Source organism: Syngnathus leptorhynchus, chromosome 10 (assembly GCF_054491065.1).
Source record: "Syngnathus leptorhynchus isolate UIUO chromosome 10, UIUO_Slep, whole genome shotgun sequence".
NCBI classification, from domain to species: Eukaryota; Metazoa; Chordata; class Actinopteri; order Syngnathiformes; family Syngnathidae; genus Syngnathus; species Syngnathus leptorhynchus.
Genome location: NC_141204.1, coordinates 4,808,071 through 4,827,048, shown reverse-complemented (window position 1 = coordinate 4,827,048; position 18,978 = coordinate 4,808,071). Strand labels below are relative to the sequence as shown.

General features: G+C 40.3%; 1 protein-coding gene across 1 annotated transcript in view; it reads right to left on the bottom strand.

Annotated features, from left to right (window-relative positions):
• slc8a1b (solute carrier family 8 member 1b) overlaps window positions 1–18,978 on the bottom strand; it is a 59,395-nt gene that overhangs the window by 10,047 nt on the left and 30,370 nt on the right. Inside the window, exons 5-7 of the mRNA XM_085921405.1 lie at window positions 5,086–5,198; window positions 1,878–2,035; window positions 472–571 (exon numbers count right to left, since the gene is read on the bottom strand). Of these exons, the coding sequence (XP_085777531.1) occupies window positions 472–571; window positions 1,878–2,035; window positions 5,086–5,198 (371 nt within the window). The remainder of the gene's footprint in view (window positions 1–471; window positions 572–1,877; window positions 2,036–5,085; window positions 5,199–18,978) is intronic.

Here is an 18,978-nt window from a genome sequence, read left to right as displayed (position 1 = left end):
AAATGATGTACATCTATTTAGATTTGAATAACCTGCTTATTGCATGCGAGTGAATACAACGAAATGAGGAGAACAAGCAACATTTCAGGCTTTTGTGTTGACTCCAATCACTTCTAAAGGTTCCATATCCACGAAAATAAACGCATCAATTACATTTAAATGCGCCACAAGCACCCCCGGGGCTCAATAATCAGCACATTAGATGATTTCTTGCCCATGTTTCTTTGAGCTCTCGACTGGTTGCTTGGCAACAACATCCTAATCACACTTTAGGAAGTAGCACCTTTCAAAGTAGACAGATGGCCTGACCTTTACATACTGTACATGTACAAACATCAGCCTTTTCCCAAGCTGTTACTTTCAACATAATAGAGCCCTGTGACTAGAGTCTATCAATCGACAATTAGTTTACATGTACTTGACAATTACTAGTGTATGATTAAAAAATATTATATTGTAAGTGAGACTTACCTGCGCTGACCGTGATGGCCTCGATGAACTGGTCCCTCCAGCTGTTGGTCCCTACCAGCAGAGCCAGATTGGTCTTCTTTATAAGCTTGTCCACTGTGTTCTGCCCAAAAAAAATAAATCACAAGATGATTAAAATCGTTCTCTTCTGGTGAAAAAAAAAAAATCTGACACATTCTGTTTGAATGTTTGATTTGTGGCAGGTGGAAATTGGTCCTACCAGATGTTTGAAGCGTTCTGTTATGAAAATAAAGCAAAGTCCAATGTCATGTGTACTCTTTATAGTGTTCCTGAACTAATTTTCTTCTTACTGATCTTTTTCGTCTTACTGATCTTTTTCTGCTATAATTCACAGCAGAGCCCCAAAGTTTTCCGTAAGTTCATGTGTGTCTTTTTACTGGTCTTTGGGGCAATCTAATTTATGCCAAAAGTCATTATAATGGCAAGAACAGAAAAAAAAATCAGTTTGCATATATGTGTGTGTTCCCCATGTGTGTGTGTGTGTGTGTGCAAAGCTTTATCTTCACTCCTCCAAGATCCATTCAACACAATTAGCAACCCGGTTCTCCCTCTGAAGTGCGAAGAAAGGAGGAGGATAACAGTCGCGCTGCTCGCTTAATTAGCACTGTGCATGTATGTGTGTGGAAGACTATTATCTCAGTCCTCCATAAATGAGCTATAAATTAGTCTAAATTGGATGGAGAGATTACAAGCCCAAGATTTTTTTTGGTAACATTTTTAGGAACTTCTGGTTTGGAGCAGTTCAGGAAAAAAAAAATGTCAATCAAGTAAGAGCTGCAATTTCACTCCGATCCAATGAGTGGCAGTAACAGACAGATGTGGGCTTTGTGAAATGGTAATGGAGAAATTGTGTGCTATTTCATCAACTCATTTTTGAAACACACCACACACTTGTCCAAAGAGGACGTGGGAGAAGAACAATTGATTCCCCTTAACAGTATACTCAATCTTTGTGACACTTTGTGTGATTGCGGAATGTGTGTGTGTGTGTTGTGTCTTAAACGCAGCAATCACAAAACACTTTGTCAGGTGTTAAAAAAAAAAAAAAAAAGCCCTTGGCATCACAAGATTGGAAGAAACAGCCTCATATCACCACTTGTCTATCATAGAGTGGAATGCCGTCATTGTTGCCACGGCGATGACGTTTTGATGGCTAAATGCTCCATTGTAAGTATTCACTTAACTGCGTTTTCCCTTGAATGTCAGAATTTTCTATCAATTTGTGTAGAAGCAAAGAAAAATTATACTAAAAATGTTTATTTCCTGAAGTGAGAGAAAAAAAAATATTTGAGTGATGCATTTGCTGGTTATAAATTACGGTAGAGGCTGCTTTGAGGAAATATTCCGAAGAAGATACGCGTGTCCAGTCATAACTTTGTCAGCCTTACCTTGAACTCGTAGGATTCCTCAATGACCACCTCCAGTTTGACATGATCTCCCAGCATGGGGCGACCCATCTCGGCGATGCGCCTCTCCTCCTCGTCCATCCCCGTCAGAGCCTCTTCTTCCTCCACGATTGCATCCTCCTTCTGCTCCTGCTTCTCCTCTGCACAAACACAACACAAATTAACGTATAAACGTCAGTGGTATTAGTCAAAAAATACAAGAAATGAGTAACAACAAAGTCATAATATTCATCAATGTATCCAGCTATCTATTTATCTGAGATAGGAGGTAATGCATGACGTAGGAAAAACTTTAGCTAGCAACTAAAGCAAAACCTTCACAAATGTTACAACATTCTCATGTAATGTGAAATGCAAAAACCCTGTAATTAGTCAGAAGTATTGAAGGAGCACATTTACGAAATATTTTAAATACCGTATTTTCCGGACTATAAAGCGCACCAGATTATAAGGCGCACCTTCAATGAATGGCCCATTTTAAAACTTTGTTCTGATATAAGGCCCACCCGACTATAAGGCGCATCATTAATGCATTGTGTCAGATTTTTAATCCAAATCAAATCGTTCTCCATTTTATCTTTTTTATTTCAACTTCAAATGCAACAAATTACTTTATAATCACAAAATAATGATCCATAGTATTTTTGATTCATGATTCATAGTCTTCAGCGGGCCACCATGACACAATGCTTTGGGCCAGTATAAATTTAGGAATTTGGTCCATATATAAGGAGCACTGGACTATAAAGCGCACTGTCGGCCTTTACTGAACTTTATTCAGTTGTGTTAAGCGGTAGAAAAGTAGAAAATAACTGCTTGACAATAAAGTAGTGATTAAGGTCAAAGCGCTGGTGGCCATGGTGACAATTGGACCCTCCAGGTTATGCCGCACCACTTAAGAGCTGTCGCCGCCTGTTTAAGCACACATTAGCTAACAATGCAGGCTTAACATGTCCACAGACGCTCATAGCGACTGGCTGAATGACACTTGATGGCTGTGAAAACTGCAGGAGGTGGACTATCATTCGTTTGTTGTCATAGTGCTGCAGAATGTCATTTCTGTTCTGTTTAAATGCTGAAGAACGTTGATGCAGATATATTATTGAAATATTAAATAGGCAAATTGGCAAACTAGCAATCTGGGCATTGAAGGCTCAATAGTAGTCACATATTTGAGTTTGTTTTTTTTCCGAGGGAAAATATATTGTTGGAAAATAGAAATTTTTGGAAGGTGAAAATAATTTGAATCAGTGGAGGAATATTGAAGGAGAAGAATGTGAAAAAGTGGGTGTTCGCACAATTAGCAGATGCTAACACTGAGGTTATGCAACACAACACACACACGCACACACACACCCACACAAGGAAAGAGGAGGGCGAGAGGACATTGCTGTCAGACAAAATCTGTCACGTATATTCCCACTGAGATGTGCTGTATGCGTGTGTGTGTGTGTGTGTGTGTGTGTGTGTGTGTGTGTGTGTGTGTGTGTGTGTGTGTGTGTGTGAATCAGTGTGTGTGAGTATGTGTGTGTTTGTGTGTGTGGGTCTTGACCCATGTGTTTTGGGCTGTTTCCCCCTCTCAGGGCTGTTCCTTCATCACATGCTGCACTTTCAGCCTGCTGTGAACTCGCCTCTTGCTTTTGTTTTTTTTTCTCTTCATAAAACAAACTCAACGTGTAATGTCACAAGGTCATCGGCAAACGTCTCCCTCACACACGTCGCGTGTCTGTGTGACCTCACCTGTGAATTGAAAATGAAATGAAACTAGTTCTTCACGTCTCGTCTAACATCTATTTGAAGGCGCACGTTGGTTACAAAAGTCCGAAAACAATTCCGATTTGGATGATCAGCCACATTTTTAAAATGGCTGACAGACAAGTAGTAATTGCTCATTCTTTCTGAAGCCATTTATTTTTTGAAAGGACAGGCCAGTGAAAAGAAGTACAGACAAACTATTAGATCACATTAGATGTCAAAACGACTCGTTTCAGGCAGTGCTTGATGACCACTATGATATGACGACATCATCTGATGACTTTTTCGATGACACACAAGTACACGGGCATGTGAGATGGAGGTCATAAAAAAAAATGTGTGTGGTACTAATCTTGAGCCCGAAGCAGACCATAAAACAGAGACATTAAATACCCACAAAGCACTGCAGCACTCAAAGACACAGCTAGTAAACACAAAGCGCTTCTTATCAAAGTCTGTTTTCTGGTTTTCTACGAACCGATGACATCACAACCTTACTGATGTGGTCATTATCTATTTTCCATATCATTTGAGTCGACTTATGACTCACCGAACGACGCAACATTGTTGAACATCTAAAAACAAAAATGTTTGAATGGTGTCATAGATTAATTTAGTATAAGACACTTATGAATAGTTCATGTGTGTTTTTGACTTTGCGTTACCCTCTTGTGATATTTTTTTCCATTACTTCTTAGGTGACGAACAGCCTTTATGTGATTTTGCGCCCACCTTCTACGCACATTCCACCTGTGTATACTTTATAAATGTCACAATGAGAAAGCTTTGACATTTTAAACCCCAGCAGCAGATTTCATATCTTGCACAAGAAGCTTTTGAAAGCTCCTGAGTGGTGGGAAAAGGGAAAAAAATACAAAAAGCCAGGAGGAGAAAATGGAGGAAGATGAGAGGACAGGTGTGATTCCCACTCAAGCAAACCTCTGAAAGAAAGCAAAGGAGGAAAAGCAGAAAAAAAAGAGAAGCAGGAGAAATGCTAATCCTCAATCAAAGAGCCTGTTTTGCACGGCCAATCAGCAACGAAAGGTCATGAAAATCATGGAAAAGTTGTCGTCATTATTAGAAAATGTGAAAAGGTTACTTCATTAAAAAATATATGACATATTATAATTAAACATAAAACTGCCTTGGTACTGTTTTATTATTCTTAATATTAAGAATCATTTAGTTTCATTTTTCATTAATTCAAAGTTAATAACGTGGCTGTCATTAAACTATTACTACTAATAATAAAACATGTCAAATTTAATGCAACATTTGATCATTTTTTATTTTTAATGAACAGTGTAAATTTGGTGTTGATTCAAATTAGATTCCAATTCAGGTTGACTAGTATAAACAGGTTGGCTAGTTGATTGAGGGAGCAAATTCTCCTAGCTGTAGGGATTTTTTTTTTGGGGGGGGAGGGGTCTCACACCTGTCCACTCTGTCCCGCTGCCTCTCCTCCATTGGGGGGTTTCGAGTAGAATGTAGAAGGAGGACTGCTTATTGTACTCCTCACGGTCTAAGATCCTAATCGTTATGCTCTTCCTGTATGGAACACACACCACACAGCATAACACACACACCAAGGGGGGGGGGATGGTAAATGCATGCATGGTATAAAAACAAACAACATGACACAAATGAATGCACAAAACACACACACATCTGGACGAGGAAGAGTGTGTGGTGCACAAGGCGGTGATTCGCTCAATGAGGCTCCTGCCGACCTTTGGAGTTGTCGCTCTCCACCAGGCGAGGTTCTCCGATCTCTACGTAGAAGGTTTTGTTCTTCTCATACTCCTCGTCGTCAATTATTTTCACGTTGATGGTTTTACTGAAGAGGAGGAAGGAGGCCGGCAAGGAGGAAGAGAAAGGGAGGGGAAAGAGAAGCAAAGAGAAAAGTGAGGAAAAGGCTAGAAAATTAAGAGGAAACAGGAAGTTTTGGTTTTCCCACCGGACAATGCAGAACTATTATTGGGCAAAAAGGAACAGAATGTTGAAGGTGTCTGTCATAAATCGCCTTTTTGATGGTTTCACGATTCAAATATGAGTCATTCGCTTTTGGAAGTGTGTTAACCAAAGTGACATTTTATGTTGATAATTGGCAAAAACCAACCAAGAAAATTTGAAAATGTCATCCTCCGAAGTTTGCTTTACATAGCAACGTGACATTTAGTTGCTGTATCATCAGGAAGTCGGTCATTTTGTATTAAAGAGGCCATTTTAGTGCCACTTTGATCATTTCAAGGCCATTTTCAAAACCAAAAGTTTATTGGAAAATCAAGCCCCCAAATCCAGTTCTACCTGAAATTTGGTAGAGATGTCTATCATGAATAGCCACACCAATAAACTTAAGAAGCCATACCTGAAAAGACAAAAAAATCGGCCATTTTGCCTTTTTTTTTTTTGCCATATATGAACAAATTCGTCTTGTATTTAAACTTTGCCATAGTACATGTGGGAAATCACCACATTCCACCAACAATTCAGCCAAAAATATTTGCAGCCATATTGTATGATAAGCGTTACTATCACTTTAAGAATGTGGTCCAAAACAGAGTAGCATGCATTTGTTTTACAAGGTCACGAGTCAGCCTCAGGTGGACCTTAATGAGATTAAATGGGAGCACAGAGCTACCAAACCACCGGGAAGAATAATGTTCCTCAAGGCTAGTTTGCTTTTGTAACAAAATTACGCGCTAGCAAATTATAATGGGATTTGGTTTGGCTGAATCAGAACTGGCAAGTGGCAGCACACTTTAGACTTAGAGATCATAGAAAAAAAATGCAGAAAGAATAGCACAAAGAAGAAAATTCACTTAACACTTTTCCAATTGCTTTCATGGCCGAATAACTAACAAAACTCATCAAGCCACCGTACGACTACAACAAAACTGGCTCGATAAAATCCTGCATGGCTCTCGAATACTTTCTAGCGAGCTTGTTTATCTGTGACCTTCCATCTGTGACCAAAAACAACCCAGATCCAAATCCATGACAGGGACAGCTGACAGAACGCTTATAATCTGGTTTAAAAAAAAAAAAAAAAATTGTCGATTTGTATACGCGATAACGATACTAAAGGAAACTAAAGAGTGCATTAAGACAAGATGTTGCGGTTTGGAGCCACTTTAATGGACTTAATTGTCATGGCGGCGAAAGACGTCTAACAGCCTACTCATTAGCTCGTTACGCACACGTAGGTTGATCTATCTGCCGCTTGATTCGAACAAAGCGGAGTTTAATCCTGTAAATTACCAACTCGCACACAAAGCAGTGGGGATTAACCTATTAGAGGGCGGCCGCGCTCGTTTATAAATGTCCCATAAGAGCAGATGCAGAACAGCTCGCAACCTTCTGGATTGGAGAAGAAGCCAACAGACTGCTGCTCTCACGGCAACTGGAGGGATGATGGAGGGAGGGAGGGAGGGTTAATTTAACACGTTGGCTGCCATTGACAGATATAGACGTCAATTTTAATAGAGCTGGGAGTGAATAGGTTAAGGAATGAATGGCTGATGGATTGTGGAAGGATGGAGGACTTAGAATGAAACGATGGATAGACAGCTTGGAGACAGATGGGAGAAGAAGGGATGACAAATGGAGAAAGAATATGGAAGGCGGATTGGAGGAGGGTGGAATAATGGATTGGAGATAAATGCGGGATTGATAAAGAAAAGGCAAAGGAGAGATGAAGGTCAAGAGGAGATTTTGTGGACAATTTTTTTCCCCGATTTGATTTTTACCCAAACTCTTAATAGACTGTAGAAAAAAAAAAAAGCAAGGAGAACATTTTTGGATCGAGGATATTTTTGTGAAGGTTCAAAGGAGATATCGAGGATGGATGGAGGATGTCTGTGATGTATAAAGGAGGTGTCAAGAGGCAATGGATACCATTTAGCGGAGGTAATGGAGGGGGCATGTCAGGGTGCTCTTAACGAGCCATAATCAAACTATTATGTACTTCCTTAATTAATTACCCTCTACGTGAATCTTTATGTTGAACGATTAGGATCAAACACAATCACACTCACTCGTAGCTGTCAATAGAACCACATTAATTAAAATGAAACTAAAAGTGCCTCCCGTCATGTAGATGGCAGCGTTGAGGATTATAAAGTGCCATTTGGTGGATCTGGTTGGGTCACTGCCCCAATTGCCCTCCATGAGGAATCAAAATCGGAATCTGAACTGAAATGTAAGCGTATAAAAGTGCAGTTTTGCTAATCGGACCGCTCGTCTGCCGCTAGTGAAAGTACCACGTGATGGAATCCAGTGAGGTCATGTGGAAAACGGTCAGATCAGGTCGTCGTCCATATTAGTTACGTGGCAAGAAATTACCAATAGGGTGGCGGGGCTGGCTATGTTTTTTCTCCCCTCCCCTTAAATTCGGGAATGGTGACTTGTCTGTTGAAGCTGGCAGACATTGCACATGACCACATACACATTCCCAGACGGCACACACGCACACATTCATCATCGTGCAAAAAAAAAAAAAAAGATGAGGCGCATATTCCGCACGTGACCAGCACGTTGGCTTGTGTGATGCGTTGTTATAGCGACGGGATATTTGGTCCATTAACAGGGGCGAACAAGATTGTTTCCAGACCAATGTGTGTGTGTCAAGTCTCTCTCACACACACACACAGACACACTAAGTAACACAAACTTGTGCGTATAATATTTGACAGTAGCCCACATTGTTTGCAGTAAGATGTGTCTAAAGCGCCTGCATCCAATCATCTGATCATATATACGATGAAGACAACGTAAATAAATGACCCTTTGCTGCCGTGTGCACGTGTCCGCACGAATGTGTGTGTTAAAAGCCGTCGTTGAAGCATTTATTCCATATCCTTGAGATCCACCTTGAGTTCTAACTACAAGTTGTACTAGTAACTAATTATGCCAAAGTTGTGAAGATAAAGAAAATCGGTCAACTGTGTCTTGCTAGCTGAAGTGGCTCGAGTAGTGTGGGGAAAAAAAAAAGTTATTTGTAAGACAAAGTTTAATTCTCACTATTTCCCATTGGGAAAAAGAATGGACTTGAGAGGTTCCACCTTAATTTGATTCCCCGCGGGTGATCCTCACTTTTCCACACTACACTTGATCCTTATGAGGATTGAAGACAGTGGTGCCTTCTTTCATGCATGGCAAAACAAACACACACACACACTTTGAGGGAATTTAGGCTTGAAAAGGTGCACCCCTGTGTGTTTACATCCCTGACAAATGGCCTCCATCTGGCCGCTCTGAAGCAGCTGAGACGTATCACTTCTCCTTCCTCGCATCTCTTTTCACACATTAGCACCTTTTGGGTATTTATAGCGATACGTGTTGTCACTGTATGGAGTGAGGGGAGAAAAAAAAAAAAGAACAATGAACTTTACTAATTGGAATATGGATTTTCCTGCAATGTGTGCGATTGTACTGTTTTGTACCTTAATTGCACTCACTGTTGATTAATTCTGTAGGATCTGTAATCATATCACTGTATGTGCATTGATGTGCAGTAATAGAAACGTGTAGGTAAATTACCGACATTAAATATGTATTAAATGTATTTTAGGTCTGTTAAATGCACTGGATTTTATGACTTGTATGAGGGATAAGAGCATTAAAAATGCAGTGATGCTATTGTTTGTTTATTAAAAGCATTGTGAGTGTTTCAAATGCACTGCGTTGTTTGAAGTAGACGAACAGCATTCATTATGTAGTACGATAATTACCTTTTATGTGTACGTTATTGCGATCACTGCATATATATGTACATATATATTTTTTAATTATTTTTATTTATCCTACTATCTATAAGTGGGATACAATTTTTTTCTTCCTCTACTGTTGCGATGCTTACAGATTGAATAACGTACTTGTACATGGGGGGGGGGATTTATGATGCACATGAATGTAAACACTGTCCCTAGTACAAAGTCAAGCAGGAAGTTGTAAAGTACAATCATTATTATTAGAATAAAATTTGATCATGGCAAACCTCGCCCCTCCATGACATATTTGGATCGGAAAAAGTGAGTTTGGGAAGCCAAGGTTTTATTTTAAGTTTGACTCTGTGTTTTTTTGTGTGTGTGTGTGTGTGTGTGTGTCTTCTCAGGCTGCAAGTCACTGCAGAACAGATTTGTCGTGGGCTAACTTGTGAACACAACGACTATATTCTAGTGTACTTGCGGCCATTGTTTTAACACCACTTTTTAATTGTGTGTCCCTTAACTCAGAATTTGATTCAGCAAAAAATGCAGCAGAAGTCTGCGTGTACGTATAACGCACGGCAAAGACTCTTTGTAACTTCCTCTTACAACCCAGGCTAAAGTTCGAATCACTTCAACACACCTCTTTGATACGAATGACTACTTTCCTTTTAAGCAAGACTTTGGCGCCACCTATAGGCATGACACAAAAAGTACAGAATGCATAATGGGGCAAGTTTTTCAGAGCTAACCACGGAGTGGAGAAGCAACCATACACACTAAGAGGAAGTGCGGCATTTGGATTCACGTGTGCTTTTACAGGCTAATAATGTCGTTAGCCACAAAAGCTAACCACAACATTGTGTCAGTGGCACACAAACACACACGTACACAAAACAATGTGGTTTTTTCAGAGGCTAATAAGGAGCATGTGAGCTCACACAAATATTCACACCTGGGACGTGGCGCTACAGTTGAACTTCCAAATTAATTAAGGCGCGCATTTGCTAGCTTACCCCTTGACGCGCCGCTCTGCTTGTCTCTTGTGTCCGCAGCTGTACGACGGCGCTCATTTAAAAATGGCAGCTGCACAACTTCACACATGAGTTCATTTACAGTTTTTTTTTTTTTTGGAATACATTGTGTTGTGGGAATCTTTTGTTTACTGTTATGAAACGCCATGAGATGTCTTTCACTTGCAAGAGAGAGGAAAGCTACTATTAAGGCTGGGCACTATGGCCTTAAAATCTGATTTCCGATTTGAATTGATTTTTCTCCTTTGCTTGAAAAAAATACAACAATGACTTTAAGCTTTATGAGTTTTAATTGCTTTTCTATTCATTTCAATAGTAAACATGTCCTTGACTTTTGGACGTTTTAAGTTCCAAACGAGGTCATGGAACTCAAGGTTTTTCCCAATATTTTTACCCGATTTCAGGCGATTTTGACTTTGGACGTCCTTCATGATACGTAAAAGCTTTTTTTTCACCGAGGCTTCTGTTTTGCGCACTGTTTTACGCCCCTCATACTCGATTTGTGATGCCTGGCGGTCCTGTCTTTATTGGACAGCATAATGAAAACCAGTTGATGGAGTCATAAACAGATGCTACATGTGTGTCTCTCTCAAAGTCCCCTTTTGTGTTATTTCCACTATTTTATTCGGCTCATCCTCATAGGGAGTTTCCCCCCCGATGTCTTTTCTATCTTTGTCCCTATCAGAAGTATGGCCTGCAAACCAAATAAGGCCTTTTGGAACATCCCGGGGACTCCCTAACACACAAGGACACACACATCGGAAATGTCAGTGGTACGCTTGTAAATCTTGATTGGAAGCACACGAGTGTGTGTGTGTGTGTGGTTGTGTGTGTGTGTGTACGTGCGTGCTCCATATAACATGATGATAACTTCCACCAACTTGCCAGGAAGCTGTCGGGGTGTTTTCTAAGTGATGTCCATATTAGGTAACCTCACCTTTGTGTGTGTGTGCGTCATGGTCAATGTGTGTGTGTGTTTGTGTAAAGAGTGTTTTGTCCAGATGTCGAGCACCTCTGGGTGTGAACAAATGTGTTGATATAACATCTGGTTGGTGCATAATAAAGTCACATGGTTAATATTTAATTGGACAAAATTTCAATAGTATTAAGCAAGGCGAAAAAGTTGAAGAATAGGCGATGAATCCATTCTATTGATTATTTTTTTGGCCAGGGTAATTTTTTAGTGATGTTCGCCATTCAGAACATTCATATCTCAAATCATCTTTCTCCAGTATACCGGTGAATGTTGTTATATTGTCTGTCTACATGAGGTGCTTCACCTTTAGTATCCAAATATCCATTCCCATATTTGTTATAATACTATGACATTGATGCTAGTTTCCATAGCCTGACAATGGTATTTTGCATTCTTTGTTAGCATTAAGCTATGAGACTAATCTTGAAAAAAAAAAAAAAAGAATACTCACTAAAGTAACTCTGCTAAATAAGTGCTTGGAGACTGTTACGACTTTTCCCCATTACAGGAGACAGTTTACTTAATTTAATTAATCCAGTCAAGGTTGATGAGAGCAGTGCACACACAAACACACACGCGCACACACACACACACACACACACACACACACACACACACACACACACACACACACACACACACACACACACACACACACACTACCGATGCGCAGGTTTTAATTGCAATTAGGCCAGCAAACATGCTGTAGGTGAGCAGAGGAGGAGAGCGGTGACAGATGGCCAGGCTGTGGAACAAAGTCATGTTTGAATGTTTTCATACAAGCTAACCGCTAATGAGCACACACCAAAACAACAAGAGGCCACACGCGTACGTGTACATATGTGTGTGGATATTCTTATCTAACCGGTGTCAAAACTCCAGCTGCAAGTATCCTGGGTCCCAAAGTTAGAATAAAGGAGGCAGTTTTATAGCTTTTTATGCATTCAATGTAATGTCAACGAAACATATCAAAATGCAAACTTCTTATCTAACGCAGATGTGGGCGAGATGATGGGAGATAGAAGATTAGCTCTACAGAAGCAATTTAGCCTGCTTTGACGTAATCGCTCCGGAAGCGCCACGTCAAGAGATGTCGAGAGGACATCAATGTCAAGTGGAATGGCTAATGTGATGTACATGACCGCACTTAGTCACTGACAGAAAAAAAATGACTCCCCCAAAACTTTTCCCACAGAGCTGAAGGCATCCAGTTGTCAAAAGAAAAACAAAAAAGGCTTGCTGAGATCAGCGATTTAAATGCAGGTGCAATTTAGCACTCGGTCAAACTTCAAGACTGGAATTACTGGACTGTAAATAAGGCGAGACTGAGCATTTTTTTCTTTTCTGGCTAAGAAGAGCTCACCAAACAAAGATAATCCTCCTTCATAAACACGCATTGAGAAAACTCTGACTGCCGTCTCCCCGGAGACGCAATCGAGTTACACTGCTCGAGGCGACAGATGGAGCCTGTGGTTAGCGCGCCTCGAACGGACAATCACATCGAGGAATGGAATCTAATCGATTAGAATCTCACAGAACAGAAGAGAAGCGATAGCATTTTCCAGCAGCTATCTACAAACAAGTTTGACACCGAGATGTCATGATAGGATCAAACTTCGTTCAAGGGTGTTCTCATAAATCTTGGATTGTTTGCGCAAAAAAAATAATAAGCGCATGACAGCCAGAGGTGGAAAGAGTCCTGAAATAATGAACTCAAGAAGAATTTTTTTTTGTCTTGCAATCATGTTTCAATTTTTCAGGAACAAATCATTACTGAGAATAAAGAAATAAAAACATAATAATCCTAATTGCAAAGACAAATTATTCTTTACATTTATATTTTCTGAGAGAAGTTACTGTGAAAAATGGTAAATAGTCAAAATATCTGCAGAGCAGTGTTTGACATTACCTGAGCAACCTGAGATTGTGATTAAAATGAAGTCAATCAAAAATCAAAAAGGTTAATTATTATGGCTAAAGGCTTCAATATTATGCAAATTAAACCTCGATCCTGAATGCGGTCTATGCAAATGAGTCTCAGCTCAGACAAGCGATTGAAAAAAAAAAAAAAAGACGTGCCTTTGAACTGCAGTTTAACATGATGCTCACGTTTGGGATGCTAGCCAAAGGTTGTGGAGGTTAAAACGAGGTGAATTGTTCTTAAATCAAATTTATCTCCCGTCTCAACTTTGTCTTCAAGGTTCAACGATGTCAGCGATGGGACATTGATTGACTTGCATCACCCGGTTCCTGTTCCTGCACGCTTCCACGCTCAGCAGCACGTCACCTCACATCATGCTCGACAAAAGACGAATGAAAAGTGAATTTCGGATTTTCGTTTGAGCTTCTTTCCCTCGGCTGCCGTGGATAATAGATGAGCTTCTCTATTGATCAGAAATAGTCTTTCTCCTTTTATTGATCTCTCGGCGGCAAGCGGAGTGGGTTCTCCATCAAGTGGGCCGACTTCAGTAAGAGGCTGACGGGGGATTAGCTGACTTTCATTGCCTGAATTCACATTAATGCGGTGAACCGGTGGATTTTCCTTCCAAACAGATTTTACACACAATGCATAAGAGATGAGACAGCACTTTGTGGATTAAAAATAAGCTCCAAAATATGTTAATGCTTTAAATATGGCATGGATTATTATTATTATTATTATTATTAACTATTATTTTATTGTCATTGAATTAAATCAAACGGTTAGGGTTAGGGTTAGGGACGACCACAAAAATGACTTCCTGTAACATTATTTTTTTTACAAGTTAGCATTTAGCAGAGCCATTATGAGAGTAATGGGATCATTTTAAAAATGTCAAATAAAGAAAATCTAAAGAATTTTTTTTGTAAACAGACTTCTCAATTCATAACCCTCGAAATTTGCTCCACTTGACCAAAGGAAATTTTTGTTCAAGGCACCGTTGTCGGCTCAGCGATGCACCAGAATACCATCCAGTAACAGTAATAGTCAGCATCCTCATTACATGACAGTGACGGAAGCCGCTTGTGACAAATGCTCCGCTCACTTCACCCCGAAGTCAACAGACACCTGTCAATCAGTCCGTCGTGGCTGGAGATGAGCTGGCCTGAATCGGACTTGCGTGATGATTTGTACCGCTTGACATGCCGATGACATCATGCTAAGAAAACACTGCCGCAATTTATTTGTCAGTTTTTGCTAGCTGTCACGCTATAAAACGGCAAATCATTCTAATCATTCTTTCAAGTTGACAGAACAGAAATTCCAACCATTTTGACAATTTTCATTTAAAAAAAAAGGTATATTACTGATAAGCAAAGATTAATTTATTAATATGCTAATTAGCTAGCATTATGCTACATGGCCGAGACTGTCTTTAAGTGAGCAGCAAAAACTTTTGCTCCAGTGGCTCGGGTGACCTGAGAGAAACTCCCCGTTTGAAAAAGAAGCTTCTGTTTATTTGTTTTGCCTCTATTTTTACAGAAAGACCGCGGGCGGTGGCAGCTGGAAACTTTACTTGCGTGCGGAAGAGTCATTCTAAGGGAAGCTTATTGGACGCTAGGTACAACTAAGGTGGGCAAGCTGAGTGGATGGAGAGGGGGGGGGGTTGCAGGTGTCCACTTTTCTGATTGTGTGTGTGCTGCCGGGTGAGCAATGGTTTCATCTTTGTTTTTTGTTTCATTAACTCCTCCAAAATTATCCTGTCCCATCTGCTCTCAGACCTCAGCTTCACCCCCATCGTTTCTACCGCCACCACCAACACGCTACCTCTCATTTCTCCCTGTCACGACCCCCCTGGCTCTCATCCCTGACACGCAAAGGTGCGCTAAATTGCTGCAGTCATCGTAAAATAAAAAAATAAAGAAATAAAGAAATAAAAAAAAAGAAAAAAAATACTGAGAAATCATCCCGGACGTCCACCCCGGAGCCAATTTAAAGTGCAGCGCTGACTTGCTGAGTCATGGTTAGCCATAAATTGCCCTTTTCATGTGAAACAAAATATAAAAGTATGAGGTAAAAGATGTCAACACTTATTTCTTTTGTTTAAATAGAACATCACACTTGTCCAGCTGTCATTTGAATAATGTTGCTAACCAAAACAGCAGCGGGTAGAGGCATGTCAACAATCTCTCAGGTAATTTAAAACATCTTGTATGAAAGATCATTTACAGATTGATTGCTACACGACCAAATGCTGGCACGGCGGCACGTTCTTCAGCTTATGTTTCAATTTGAAGTTTCACTTTTTATTTCCTGCCAGAGTCCCCCAATAAAGCCCGCAGACAAGTTTTAGGAACAGAAAGTAGCAAACCTAAAGGATGATATTTCCCCCTGGAGGAAGTTCAATTTCCTCAAAAATAATACTGCGGAAAGTCAGTGGTGTGAAGCCAAGATTTTGTTTTCTTCTGCGAGATTGTTTATCTATGGAAATGTACCACGTGATATAGAATCAAACACGTGAAATCTCTGAAAAGAATTCATTAGAAAGCAAATCCATTCAAGACTGACAAGAGAATTGAATGAAAACCAATCGGCGTGCTGATTTCAAACTGAGTTACATGCATAATGATCGGAATTCCGCTGTGAAATAGCCAGAACAAACAGGTGGTCTCCCAGCGGGGCGGAAAGCTCGGCAAAGGTCTCCGCTGCCAAGACGCTGCTACTGATGGGGTGTGCGAGGAGTGTTAGACGATTAGCATGGCAAAAGCTGCCGCTAATTGACTGGAAAATTACATTCTAGGAGCAAAGTGTCAAAGTCGCTATGTTGTGATGGAATGTGTGAAAAATGTGTGAGTCGTAAAGTTCACATGCAGTATGGATTGGAAAGGGCAGAACAAGACCAGATGGTTTTGCCCTCAACTCTGTGTTTTAGCGCTAGCTTCGGCAGCTAGCCGCCGCCATCGGTCGGAGGCCATCTTGACTCCGAAGTACGAGAACGGCGAAATCCGATAAGACCTTTGAAACCAAGATTCCCATTGGTCTTGTTGCGTCCAGTAAGTCCAGACATAATGTCATTGATCGGTCACCAATAAAGCCGGGGCCGTTTTCATGTCACATTAGATGCTATCGATCGCCTTTCTGACCCGCAGCTCGCTCACTAGTTGTTTTATTTTCAGGCTTGGGAGCTTATTCAGCAAGCAAGTGACACGTAGATATATTTAAGCGCTAATAGTGCTTTGCTTGCATTTGTAACGTAATTGATACGGTTGATGGGGCTTACTGTGCGATAAATGTAACCAAACACGTTGACCTCCACAATACGTTTAAAAAGCCTCATAGGGACTTTGACAAAGACTTGTGTAATTTCACACCTTTTACCATTTTGAACAGGAAGAACAAAACCAAAACATCCGTGATCACGAAGCCTCCTTCAATATTTCAACACTTTGACTGGAACAAGCATCAAGCCACTTAAATGGCACTCAACACGATTGTCTTAAAAACAAAAAAAGTGAATTGCTCTTTCAAGCTTACTTTTTTTTCCGATCAACTTGGCCAGGAATGAAAAACCGCCTCAACTTGCCCTTTGTCAGGATGTAGCTGAGCAAGAGAGATCCAAAATTAAACAGTGGTTTAATTTCACGCAAGACTGCACTCGCATTGCAAACAAATAGCGAGTACTTTCGTTGCGGTTTATGTAAATTCTCGCGGTAAATACCAAGGACGTTGGAGTGGTGGCGGTAAGGTTGAAAAGTCAGGGCAAGAAAAAAATGTATGCTAACCTCACACCAAAAGACAAACCATTATTGGGTCGCCGTTATTTTGAAAATAAAACGTGAATACAGCGTAACTACTCGGCGACTAATCACGCTTGGGATTTTCCCATCGTGATCCAGACAGGTTGCAACCTTTTACACATGCCAGCTTTCACTGACATTTACACAGCTCTAGTTCAGATTGCCGCAGGCTAAAGTTGCTAACTGCCAAGATATACAGTCCGCTAACACAGACGCTAGTCGCTATTAGTAGTCGACTGCTGTCAATGTAAAAATGATGTGGGTTACTTGACAAAGTTAGTGGCTCAACTCTAATTAAAAAAGACCTGATCAGCTAAATTAAAAACATATTTCTTCCAACTGTAACCATATCCCGATAGGCTTTAAAACGGATTAATTAAAACCTCAGACAGCAATCGATTGTACGCAATCGATTGGTTTTTAATCATGTCTGGAAGCAGGGAGGTAAAATGGAGTGCATCACTTCAGTCTCAGTTCAAATGGATGACACAGGGGGTTGAAATCAAGAGCCCAGAACATAACACCAAAAATGTGCAATTAATGAAAAATAACAACGTCACAAGCAAATCAGTGAGTCCTTGAATCTTAATTGAAAATGAAAAATACTATGAATGCCGCTGATTACATCCACGCACCCAATTCATCATCGGCCTCCTACGTGGAAATAAACACGCTTATTGTCAAACGGCAAATTATAAACGGTCAAATCATATGGGGGGAAAAAAAAGCTTTCAGTATTCCACTAGAATCTCGTTAATTCCTTCAGGGCGGCCGCCTACGCACCACCACCCATCCTTGAATAGTGCATCACACACGGATGGATGGATGGATGGATGGCCGGAAACTGCTGGAGAGAGAAAGAACAGTGCGGAAAGATGGAGACGGGATAGAGACAGTCTGTTACCGCGACGGACGGATAAATGAAATCACCGGCTTGCTTCATCGATCGCCTAACAGGACGCTGGGCTGGAAGTGTGGCCGCCTGATAGCCGCTTGAAAGTGACTTCTGGTTGATGAAATTGTTAGCTTGTAGCCTGTTAGCTTAAATGTCACTGAACAATGAAAACGTGTTTAGTAATTCAACCAAGTATCAAACATCACTTTAAAACATTCCACTTTTTTAGTTTAGCATACAAAGCCTGTGCTAATTTAGCACTGTTTCAACATTTTGAAATGCCATCTGGTTTATTCGACATAAATTTGAGTTGAACACGCGGCAACTCTATCGGATGATAGTGTCAAACAACACCTCTGGCTCTGCCATGCAATTTCCTTCTCGGCTTCTTATCCAATATGCGGCGTGAATATTTTAGCGACAATGCCTGTTCGCACAGCAGCTTTCCTTGAAATTGTTACATATTAATTATTGTCACGGCGAGCTACCGCCAGTTTCTTTACATATTTGCACACTGCTGCGTCACACTCAATAAGGCAATGCTCCTCTTACTAGATGTTTTCATTCTCTTTTATTTCTTCTGCTTTTCAACCCCAATCTGTCATGACAGATTCCGTTTGGGTTTTCCCTTGAAGAATGTCGTGTGTGAAGGAAAAGCATCAAATTGGCTTCCTTGAAACTCTTTGTGCTTGCATGAAAAGGAGGATATCTGTCTCAATGTATTTTAAATGCACTGTTAGCAAAACTATAGGAAAAAAACAACCATATCAAATTATTGACCATCATGAAATTGATTCAGAAATAGACCACAACTGCGGCAAATTCCTACTTTTGTCTAAGTATACGATGTTGTCTATTGCTTTGAAAAATCTTTATTTTAATAAATAAAACATAAATAGCCAAAAAATGTAACCTAATAAAAGTTAAGGCCATCTCAAGTCTTTGGTCATACAAAATTGTCTTGAGTGCCTTCTGTAGAACATGGCGAATTGCGAAA